Here is a 12,461-nt window from a genome sequence, read left to right as displayed (position 1 = left end):
CCAGAAAAGGGAGAAAAAAAAAAAGTTATTTTTTCTTATACTATCTTAATCTTTTCTGATCCTTAGGCTTTGTTTGGGGTGGGGGAACACATGGGAAGAGGGGATTGTTCTGTTTGTCTCTTCCTGAAAGTAGTTTCAGAACTCCTCCCGCCAGGGAGAAGAAAGCCACAGTAGCTCCCAAGTGCAGGGGTAGAACTTGGACTTAACATCCCACCACCTTCCTTAACCTGTCTTCTCTGTACTACTGCTGAAATAGAGCATCAAGGCTGGCACTGTTAGCAGAGAAATGAGGTGACACAAGAACAGACTCATCTGGGTCAGAGCTATCCTGGGCCTTGAAGGCAAGGATAAGAATTTTAAGCTTGACGTAATGAACAGGGGGAACCGAAGGACAAGAGAAAGGGGTCAGACTGACAGGAAAAGGAAGATCGGTTTAGCAGCTTTATTCTAGATGGGCTGGAGAGGAAGAGTTTACAGTAATCTGGTTGAAAGATGATTAGGAAAAAAAGCGACGTGAGAAATAAATGTCATAGTTCAAACTAAATTAAGAATGAAGTACTGTACTATTACGTTCTATCTGTGCAGTACCTTGCTTCGCAGAAAGGACTCCAGTCAGGGCACTGCTGCTGGACCTACTGTGAATCTTTGAATTTTTCCGTCTCTCTAGAGCATTCTAAGAAAACAAAAACATTTATTTTTCAGACACATTAGCCTAAACATTTTCATTAGAGTAAGGGATCTGAAGGTGGGGATATTAATCTTGGAGTTTCTCTTCTGGGGCCTGAACCTATACTTACACCACTGACTGGATGAGTGGGGCTCCCTCTGGAGTATTGGATATACTAGCCAAAAGAGCCTTTGGGACTCTAAAGAATCTATGTATCTCATAATGATCCCCCTTCACTGTTCTTTCTATCCCCCTTCGGTTTTTAAAACTTTCCTATTTCTGGAACAGTTGCATACATTTGTAAAAGCAGTAATACTCCTTGGGGAATAGCAATCTGACCTTCCAGAAAATTTTTTCCTGAACATGCTTAAAGAGGGAAAAGAAAAGAGCATTAAAACTCTTTAAGGTCCTTTCAACCAAAAATGCTGGTTTTCAGGAAGGGTTTAAAGCAAAAATCATGATTCTCACTGAAGTTGAATCCTAGTTATTTCCAAAGAACTGTTCTTCAGCAATCAGATATACACACACAAGCTGCTGCTTTGTGGCCTCAGTTTGTCATGCCTGTGCTTGGAACCGTGTTGGCAGTGCTTTGGAGGAATTTTGCTCTTCACTAGAAGGGCAGCAAATGCTGTGACTGCTTAACAGTGATTAACAAATTAAAAAGCATCACCAACAGGCTTAACGTCTCATACAGAAAGATGGAGGATGTGGTGTTTGTTTGAAATTGAAGCAGAGGGTAAAAGGAAGCATACTCAGGTGTCTACATTTAGTCCAGAAGATTTACTGTGCAAGAGTGTGCATACAGCCTATCCCAAAAGTGGAGGTATAATGAAGATACATCCATCAATCATTAAAATTTACCAAACAGCAGCACTAGTATTGGAAAACAGGGGACATAAAAGAACAACTGCATGATAATAAATGTCCTAACACTTTGTAGAAACACAAGGGCATGAATTCTCTACCACCACCAGTCTTCCATTTAGCAACAGACTGGAACATTATCACATTCTACCCTAACGAGGAGAAACAATTTGTCCTAAATCTTGAGAGAACACATTCACTGTCTAGGTATTTCTAGCAGGTATCATTTTATGCTATAGAATGATTGAGAAGTCTACAGAGAAGACTGAGGATATAAACAAAATACACAGATACTCAAGTTATCTAGCTGTCTTAAACTACAGTTAAGAGGAAGTTGTAATTGCACCTGGAATTTTAACTTCTATGATGCTACAGACCCAAACAATTTTATGCTCTTTAAATATGTATAATATAAACAAGTGAAAAAAAATTACACTCTATAAATAGAGGAGTGCAGCAGAACAATATGCTAGAACTCTACCTTGTACTTAGCAATATTAGATTTAAGAAGGTTGACCTCCTCATGAAGTTGCTTTAATCTCTCTTGAAGGTATCTGGAAAATACACAGATTATACAATTAGATTCCTGTATAAAGTATTTCTTTGTTATTTATTAAACACTAGCAATTTGTTAGTCATTATGCAGCAACAAGGCACAAACAGAGCCTATGGCAGGACATTTCACATGAGAGAGCTTCTACAGGCATGTCTTCACTGGAGAATTCCCCACTGTGAAGCCCTGCCCATGCCAGACATATGCTTTCATATAAGATGATGCTGTACTAGCTCATGTGCTGGTATGGATTGCTGGTGGGATATCCCATGGTTCTTTGTGGTACATTAAACTGGACTGCTTTACACATTCATTCACAGGATGCTCACACACTCTGGCTTAGCATGAAGCTGCCATCTTTTATGTTATGAACTTCCAAGTGGAGGCATCTGGTCAAATGCTGTGCAAGTGCAGCAAGAATGGACCAGGCAAATATGGGGTTAAAAGGCTGAGCCAGTGTAGGTGACTTCCAATGCAGAAGAGAGGATCAGACAAAGTAGACAGACATTGTGGCATAGCACTGGAGGACTAGCAGCAGCCAGACTGGATTACCCTGCATTCTCACTGTGAAGTAGATAGGTTGCCAGCCCTTTCCGCGGTCAAAGCTAGATCCAGAACCATTTATTGAGTGTGCTCAAGCCCCTCATTTGCAACTCAAGACTCTGCTCGACCTCAGCATTCACTGCAGGATGTCTGAAGGGTACAAATATGGATACTTCGAAGCTGCCTTTGATTCTGCACCATAAACTGACTGAAAGAGTATGAACCATATACCCTCCTTCCTCTTTGCTCATCCCCACACAATGAAAAGCATCACCCCCACCACCGCAGCCGAGCGAAACCCAAATAAGCTGCCTGCCATTATGACTTTTGACTACTAGTTGAGGATTTAGATGACACGAAAACAAATGTGAAACAAAACAACAAATACAAAGCTCAACTCTTAAGAGTCCGAATCTGTCAGTTTACATTCTTTCAAAATATTTTCTTTACAGTTGCATTGTGGCTGAGCTCCTGATGCAATCACCAATTTTCTGCCTGTGACACAGAGGCCAATTGGTGCTAATGGGCAAAGGGTTCACTGTTCTTTACAAAAAAAACTCTTGTCCCTGACCTGACAAACTCACTACAACTAACACACCACTTCCATGGTATTTATTTGTGAAGCACAGCATGTGATATAAAGATTCCGTATATCACAGGGTGGAGAAAGACACAGCATCCATTCACCGAGCAGACATCCCGTGGAGCGGGGGTGTTTCATGAAAGATTGGATCCTGGCTCCTGGTAAGCCAGCCAGCTCTGCAGCAGAACTTTGGGGGGAAAGCCTATTCTATTAGATAGGAAAGGTAACTATTAATAAGCACAGGCTCTAGCTCAAGTTTTATTATTTTGTTTTGTAACGTAACTATTTGCTTCCATCACTCTCGTTTCTAATAAAATCTCTGTTCTTTCTTAAATAAATCTTCTTTTGTATTATTATAAGTGCTCACAAGTGCTGTGCATTACACAGGAGCAGTGATTTAAGGTAAAACCAAAACTGGGTACACTGCTCCTTAGAAAGCAGATGATCTGGGAATTCTGTAGCCAGTGTCAGGGCTGGATATCACAGGGGAATGCTCAAGGAGACTGAGGTGACCCTCTTGTTAAACTTGCAAGACAAAGTCATGGCTGGCACAGACAGAGGAGAGTGCTTGACTGGCTGACAGGCTGGGGTTGTTAAGGAGCTCCCTCTCACTGGAGGCATGGAGTAACAAAGTGACTCTCCGTCTGTGGTACCCTGGGAACCATCACACTTTACATGCAGGAGAAGCACTGCAGACTTCCTATACACTCACCTGTTCTCCATACACAGGGCATCTACGTCAATGATGCGATTTTCATGTCCTCCTAAGATGTGATTAAGCTCTTGGTTGAGTCGGTCTGCTTTATCTTGATAAGAAGACCGTTCTTCCTTGACATCCTGTAGCTCATCCAACGCGGCTTGAAGATCATGTTCCAGAGTCTCAATCTGAGAAGAAAGCAAAACTCTATTGTTACTTTGCAGAATTTACTGCAGAGTACATTACAGCCAGACACAAAACAGTAGCAAATACTTCACTTCTGAAGAGGCTCAGATTTAGAAGGTCAGTTAGTACATTTATGATAACTCATAAAAGTAAAGCAAAAATTAGCCATGAGCATACTAAAAGGCAACATATGAAGACTGAACCAAACCCCCAGATTCAAACACCCTTAAAACTTGGAGAAGTTTCGATCCAATCTTTGAGGATCACTACATCTCTACTCAAGCTAACTGAATATACTGAGAAAGAAGAAACTAGAATGCACCCTGGACAAGCAACATTTTAATCCATGATGCTCCCTATAATTGTTGTCCGTAATATCACAGAATACACCCTGGTAAGAAAAGCTGAGATGCATAACCTTTCTGCAAAATTTCTTTAGCTATTGACCTTGAAATTCACATAATTACACTTTCCTGCACTACAATTTCCTCCCTCTTAAAATGAGAGCAAGAATGAAATAAAGATTGCATTTGTTGCTCTCCTCTTCTGACCATGCATGCAACAATTTTGTTTTAAAAGCATTGTTTACTCTATTCTTCTGTTCTACTTCATTAAATCTAAAGTTAAAACAAAGTTCAGCAATTAAAACTGAACGAGCTTTCAAAATATTTAGAAACTGTTTGGAATTCAACAGCAAAGGAATATCTTGTTCACATTGTAGTTGGAACTAGTTCAGCAACAAGCGTTCAGTGTGCCAAGTAGTTCCTAGCATGGTTATAACTTGGTATCGAGGGGGCGAGAAGTTAGCATTTGGGTGTAGAGTAGGTTTGAGCTAGCGTTGGGTGTGAGGCAAAAGCTAGGCTAAGGCTCTTTTGTGAGATCAGTTGTTAAGAAATTACAGCTTCATCTGAAGGGGGGGGGGGGGGGAAAGGAGGAAAGAAAGGCCTAGGGGTTTTTGGATTGGACACAGATCCAAAATTGTAATGACAGGTTTAGCTCTGGGGATTAGCATTTAAAACCCAGCAAGCCCTCACAGTTCAAAAGGTTTCATATTTAAGGTTCAGGAGTTGACCCATTTCTAATTATAAGAAAAAAACTCATCTACACAGGGCAGAAAAACTGTTCTAACACCTGCCCTTAAAACTCAGTTGTTTCAGCTGAAGTACACGCAGAGCTTTGAAGTTCTACCTTCAGTACCTTCAGTAGACTAACCAGGAGTCAACCAGAGGAGTACTGGGATGAGGGCTACCAATTGCCAGTGGACATCTAGGTGCATCATGAAGTCTTGATGATTCAGTACACAGCGAGTATTAAGTAAGAGCAGAGTTAAGGAGCACTTCTCTGATAAAAGACGTAAGACATCAATCAGATGTCCTAACCAATTGTGGAAATGAAAGAACCCACCTTTAACACGTTTATCTCGAGTCCCTGGCTAAATTTCAGTTTGGACATATCGTAACGGGCTGATTTACGTGCCTCTGACATTTCTGATTAAATATGGTATTCTTCGCTGACAATCCTAAATGGTTGCTCTGTGCTATTAAACAGCTGGCACCTTCCAGCCTAGAAGCGGGATAAGTTTCTGAAGTGAAACAATTCTACCTTACAGGTGCATAACTTGTAAATGTATAAAGTGCTCTATATGCATATATTGAATAAATACTACCAGAGTATATATACTCCCTTGCGGTCAACATCACTATCTGCATTGCAAACCAGGTAACAGCAATTACAGCACAGCAGAGGTATCTCAATTTGTTCTTTTTGCCAGCAGTGAAAACAATCTCAGCTGAATGCCATTAGTTATTACTTGTTCTCGTGCTTTCTCCAGCTGCTGAACAAGGTCTTCACGCTCATGTGCTGCAAAGTGGCGTGCCCCAACTTCTTCATCTCCAAGTCTTTGTTTTGCTATTGTCATTCTAAGGAGCTGCAAGAAATACCAAGACTTCATAAGCAAAAGAACACAGATTGAACACTTGAGAGAATATTAGCAGAGTATGTTGTATCACTAGAAATGGAATCTGTTGTCAGAGAGCCTTTCCAGACACTCAGATTCCAACCAGGCATATTTTACAAGAGATCACTTTACTGCCTATAAACCCAATCCCATTCTCATTCAAATTGATGGGTTTTTGGCCAGTGACTCAAAGAGCCGGATTATGCCCTATTGCGGTAAATATAGGATTTTACATATGAGCAGATGTTTAAAATGAACATGGACATATGATCCATTCACATTCTCCAGAAGTGCTTTTATACCAAGTTTTTCACCTCTATATCTGAAAGCTGTTTGAAAAGGAAGCTAATTACTGCATTATCCTCATTTTACAATTACTTTCCCATGCCACATTTTCTAAAGTGACTTGCCCAGCACAACACAAGCACCTCCTAAACAAAATCCAGTTGCAACTTTTGTGCAGAATTAGCATGAAGATTAAATAAATGGGCTGTGTTCACATGAACATGAAAACAAATGTTTTTGAAATATCTATTAATATATAAAAAGAATGGAAGACATTAAAAATATTTAACTAAATTGCAAAACAAAATCTTTAAGAACTTCAGCATCTTTCATGGCTAGTGAATTATTTTTTTTTTTTTAAAAAACAAAGCCTGACCTGAATTAACATCCGCCCGTTTTCAATACTACTGTTAAACAGGGGCTACTCTGAGGATTAAGTTTCAAAGATTAAAAAGGGGTAAAATAAGCAGCCTACAGAGTACATGGGCTGTAGAAGATGCAGCATTTGCAATTGTTTATACTTTGTGCAGTTCAGAAAAAGTGCTACATCCCAGTAGCCCAATTTGTGGGATTTCCACAGAGGCTTGAGAAATCTGCAGTGAGAATTCCCATGACTTTCCTCTCATTTTTCAGCTGCACAAGTGAATTAATGTGCACCATTATATTTCAGAGTTAGCATATCTATCTTCTGAAACCTTCCATCTATTTTGGGTATTTAGAGGATGCCAGTCACTACAGTACCCATGTGCTAGTTAAAATCCTGCTGACGCAAAGCAGGCCATCAAAAACAGGCACTTCGTCTCTACTTCAGCCCCAGTTTAGTCCACATAAGTGCTGCTACTACAGCTTCTCCTGATAAGCTCCAAAGGGTGCCTTGCAGCTCCTGTGTGAAGTAACGGTCCACAGGCTGCTTTATTTTTGACAAACTGCATTTTTCCCTCCCCAGAAAAAGAGAGGATGGATTATGTTGTAAGGGGTAGACTGTGAATTGCTCCTGAAATACCATTGCTAATTTTAAAAATATATATTTTTAAAACCAGTAGGTTTAGAAATGGGGTCACAGCTTTCAACTGATCATACAAATGTGAAAGGGAAAAGGGGAGAAAAACCATGATGCTGACAGCTAAATTGTATTATAGCATCTCACTGTGCGACTGGTTAGAAAAGTAACTAGTAATAAAATAAAAATAATATTTTAAGGGCTCAGTCCTGCTGAGCACAGAGGAAAATGGAAGCAGGGAACCTCCCCCTGCCTCAACGCAAGCAGCAGCGTAGGACCCCTGCAAAGAGCACACACAGCACTAGGTGGGGAGTTTAGTTAATGCCATTACACTGGGCTCATCCCACACCCCAGAAAGGGAATAGGGTGTAATGTGTAATTACCACCATGAGTAAATGTAACTTGCAGGAATAAAGGTTGCGGGACCCAAAGTTTGTTCTAGACAAATCACAGTTCATTATTTACTATGAAAGTGGGTGGAGGAAAAAATCCTAAACACAAAGTGCCCCTAAAATCCAGTATCTTATTCCTAAATGATAAGACTTTACTGCAGGCATTCAGCAACTCAGAGCAGCAGGTGTGGTTGAGCAGGCCTAGCCCTCCAGTTGTGCACTCTCAGTGCCTGCTCATGTTGCACCACCTGCTGAAAAGTATTCTCCCTTTGTAACTCTTGGAATTTCAACATTTTAATATTATGCTGGGTGGGGGAGGGGAGAAGGGCTGGAGAAGGGTTTATTCTATTTTAGTGTTTCATTATAAAGCTTATACTCCAGGCCTCTGGGCACAGTATTTTCATTAAACTGTCATTCAGGATAGAAACACACAGCTTCACTTCGTTGCCCTATACCTCAGAATAGGTTAGCATAAATAGAGGAACCCTCAGGACTCCAGAAACATTTTCAGCACAGTCGATTTTAAAGCAAAGTGCACTTTAACAGAGCCAGTGGTTCCAGACGGGCTCAGTACACACTAAACAAACCAGCTTTCACCAAACAAATCGGGGTGCAGCATGCCATTACGTAGCAACACTTGCTCTACAGTGCTAGAATCAGGTAAAAACGATAAAATCTAATCTGGTTAAGACAGACGCCCCACTCAGACCCCACTGTGATAGGTGCTATACAGACTTGAAGTGCAAAGATAGTCCCGGCCCCAATTAGTTTAAAATCCTGATTTATGACAAGATACAACTGGCGGATTAAAAAACAAGCGGCAGGAAAGAGGAGGTAACCAGCAAAAGCAGCGAGTTCTGCATTGCAGGCTGCAGTCACAGTTAACACTGGCATGGTCACCCGGCAGGGCCTTGTAGGCATCATGGCACAAGTGAGTGTTTAGTGGGGGATTCAGACCTACTGCACAAGACATACGCATATGCTTAACTTTATGTACGGTGAGTAATCCCATCAACCTGGCTGACACATGGAGTAGACTCAGTCTAAGTTACCGACGGGACAAATCAAAAGGGCGCAATATTCAACACATTATGTGAATTGTTGCAGGGTCAGGGTCATAGCAATGCCATTGTCACCTCTAAACAAGTTTCAACTTTGAATCTGTTACCTCTGTAGTATTTTATTTATTACACGTTTTATACCCCACACTGCACCGTGGCTAACACTACTGCCTTCACCCCCACAGATTCATAGCTCTTGCTAGGAGCACAATCTGCACAGGGGCAATTGCCAAGGAGAATAGAGAGTACAATGACACTGCTTTCGCTGCATGTGTGTATATATCTTGGGAGCATTACTTTGGATCTTCTTTTGGTTCATTAGGGATGGGAGACAATAGTGACATATTAGGTTTTGTTAATTTAAACTCTCTTTTAGGTTCCAAAGATAGGTTGAATTTATGAACTGAATACAGGGGTAACTACATTGCATTGTAATTTTATCTGGTCATACACAATTTATCTCAAAATACTAACCAGAAGGTTAAATACATAACTAAATTACTCGTGGCTTCACACACAATATGAAGGTACATTAATTCTTTTAAACTCATTTTCTCCATGAAGAGCACCATCCTTAGCCCACAGCAGTGAAATGCTGTCCCCAGCCCATTATATTAATACAATGTTACATCGGTACTTTCTTCTGGTACATCCCAGTGAACTTTTGTGCTCTTTGTGTAACCATAAACAACTTGAGATAGAGACCATAAGTGCCTATGTTTCTTGTAGTGGGCCAACAACACTGTTAGTGCCAATAGCTACACAATTTTGTGTGTGGAATAGTTACACTAATCACATAGCCAGTTTCTACAGCAATTTGATTCTTGCATTTGATACATGCTACACGTGTCCACACCCACCTAGCAGGCTTTAGCTGTCATGCTTCCGGTTCAGCTAGTTAGGCAAGACTGCCAGACCAACTGACTCATCACTATACTCCACAGCAGTAATTGAATAGCTCATAGTTCACAGTCACAACCGAAGGTATATCAAGCCACCAAGTCTAAACAGTCAATGGCTGATTGCAAGTTGAAGGACTCAACCCTGAAAAGGGCATTGAAACAACATCTATGCTGCTTTATGAACAGACCCTTCATCCCCCTAATTGTCTGCGATGCGTCTTGGTTTTTTCTATTCAAACTTCCCACAACTGCCAACACTTGTGAAGCTCCACCAGGAAGAGCTGGACTGATGCAGCCAGGCTGCTGCTGGCATTTTTCTGCAGCACCACCTAACCCTGATGGAAACAAATCTAGCTAACAATGCAGGCAGCTGCCAGAACTCTACACCAGAGCTCATAATGCTGCTGCTAGATAGCCTAAGACTTAGGCTGAGAACGAGGCCCAATTCTGCACAGGCTTGAATTGTGGTAAAAGTTCTCACACCAGGCAAGTAATTGGGTCAGAGAATCCTAGGAAGTGGTAAAATCATGTATAGGACTTCCAAGCAACAGTAGGCTGCGTGGCCCACAGATAGGCCCTCTGACATGGGGGTTTTCCACATAAAGTCATTGTCAAACTGTCCGCTATCTCGTGTAGTATCAGTAATACTGTAGCTATTATTCTGGACACAAGACAACGTATGGTCCTCTCACTAAGCTATGCCCTTAGCAGTTCAGCAAATCATTTCTGTGCCAGTGACTCGTATGAGTGGAAATTAAAGTGGAGATGACACTCACGTCATCTTCCAGGAGCCTCCAGGCCCCTCTTTGTCAACTTCGAGCTCTCCATTTAAGGCAGGAACATAATCTCTTCAGTCCGTCTACTAAATGTAAGGGTCTATTCTCCAAGTACCACTGTCCCAACACTGGGTAGAAAAAGGGTTTAAAAATCAAGTATCCTGTAAACCTAGAGTAGTTTTCATGTGTCAGAGTCGATAAGATTGTGATCATAAAAATAGTCTTAGAACTCTGTTGCTGGAATGCTACCGTGTAAATGTAGCTTTCTCTCTTTAGCGGCAGCAACAAATATTTCAAGAGGCTTTTTGGAAATGTTTTACTGTTTGTGCCATTCAAGTTCTAGCTGAATAAATGGAAAAATTAGTCCATTTAAAAAAAAATGGAAATACAAGTAATTTGCTATTGCCTAGCTGATTATGTACTTAACATCTAGAATCCATGATTCCCATAACAAGTACAAGGTCATCAGTTAAAATTCCCACTAACCCAATTAACTCTTGTATCTTACTACTGATGAACGTCAATGCAATTTGAAAAAAATCAGGCCATCAACATACTTCCCTCAATAGAGTCATTGCAGGATATTTAAAGAGTTGGGTTTTTTTAATTCTACAAAGCTCTTGCCACTGAGGGACAGGCTATATGAGTCATGCATATATGAGTCACGCATGTTCAGGTACAGGCAGAACCGTTCTTCCAGAAGCAGCTTAACTGGCTGCAAAAGCAACTGTTTGCTCATCTCTTGCCAAAAATAAAGGTGATGTTGACCTGCTGAGCACCCTACCCTCCTTCACTTTGGAAAATATGGAGAGAGAAAAATGGCAGTATAAAAATGTAAGAACAAGAAATTATTGTAATTCTGTGTTTTTCTCTTTCTTTGTAATTTTCTTTGTAATTCTTTATCAATATTGCAATGTTGTGTTAACTCCGCTGCCAGCTCAGAAGAACTGATGAGGGAACAATCCCAGAACTTCTGCTACCAAAGCTAGGAGACAGTAAAATATGGCATAGACTCCCAGCTTTCAGTCTCTTGGGGGAGACCACAACTCCTGTTAGGCAATTCAAAGACAGCAACCTGGCCCCATAATAAACTGCATGTTTCACTTATTAGGCAAGTGAAGACTAGGTGTGTTCCAGAGATGAAAATTTCAAGACAAATTAATCCCTGATTAAACTTTTTTTTTTTTTTTAAATTGTTGATTATGACACCATTTTGGATGCTCTTCTTGCTGCATAATTCAGTTTACTGAATGACACAAGGGTCACCACAATGAGTCCAGCCCATCATGTGAGAGAACAGATATCACAAAGGGGGCTACTCAATGGCAAATTGACCTACAGAGACTGCAAAGGCAGCTCAGACCGCAGAAACTGGATTTACCGCTACCAAAGCCATTGCATTAAGAAAAATAATTTGACGAAATAGGTACAATTGCGGTATTTAATTCCATTGATATCTGTGGTTAAAAGGACTACCAAAAAAAACATTTACTACAAAACATATCGCCCAGAGATTGGCTCCCAATGAAAAAACCTGGAGGCGAGGGGAGGCAATTGGAGCTGGATGAGATCGCTAGGTTTCAGATCGCTAAACAACTGAACGTGTATTACACACGTCCATTCTCAGTGACTAGAATACACCATTCTTTTCTACAAGCAGGGCCATATTTAGCACACCCACGCATGGGTGCATAAGAAAAGGAAAGGACACAAGCACATCCAGCACACAGGCCAGACACAATGGCCTTGCTCTCTCAGCACTAGAACTCTCCAGGGACAGTGCCATTACTGGGACTTATCTATGAAAGTGGACCTAGGAGGAGGTATAGTCATAAGTCCCAGCAATGCTGGTCAAGCAGAAATGTTGCAGCACAGTTCCTGCACATGACCACCCCTCGCCCCCCCCACCCATTAGGTGCTAACAGTCAACCCACGACCTGACCTTATTAGGGTAAGCCTATGTACTGGGCTGTGCCTAAGGCTCCCACGCCATAT

The 12,461-nt window shown here is 41.1% G+C and overlaps 1 protein-coding gene across 1 annotated transcript in view; it reads right to left on the bottom strand.

The window, feature by feature from the left end:
• The window catches only part of CCDC149 (coiled-coil domain containing 149), a 74,409-nt gene that overhangs the window by 24,772 nt on the left and 37,176 nt on the right, over positions 1–12,461 (bottom strand). Inside the window, exons 5-8 of the mRNA XM_067562564.1 lie at positions 5,904–6,020; positions 3,923–4,095; positions 2,013–2,085; positions 589–673 (exon numbers count right to left, since the gene is read on the bottom strand). Coding sequence (XP_067418665.1) covers positions 589–673; positions 2,013–2,085; positions 3,923–4,095; positions 5,904–6,020 — 448 coding nt within the window. The remainder of the gene's footprint in view (positions 1–588; positions 674–2,012; positions 2,086–3,922; positions 4,096–5,903; positions 6,021–12,461) is intronic.

The sequence above is a fragment of the Emydura macquarii genome, unplaced genomic scaffold (assembly GCF_026122565.2).
Source record: "Emydura macquarii macquarii isolate MOO-44397 ecotype Brisbane River unplaced genomic scaffold, CSIRO-AGI_Emac_v2 contig_2448, whole genome shotgun sequence".
In the NCBI taxonomy this organism is placed as follows: Eukaryota; Metazoa; Chordata; order Testudines; family Chelidae; genus Emydura; species Emydura macquarii.
Note: the sequence above shows the minus strand (reverse complement) of the source record. Positions and strands in the feature narration are given on the sequence as shown.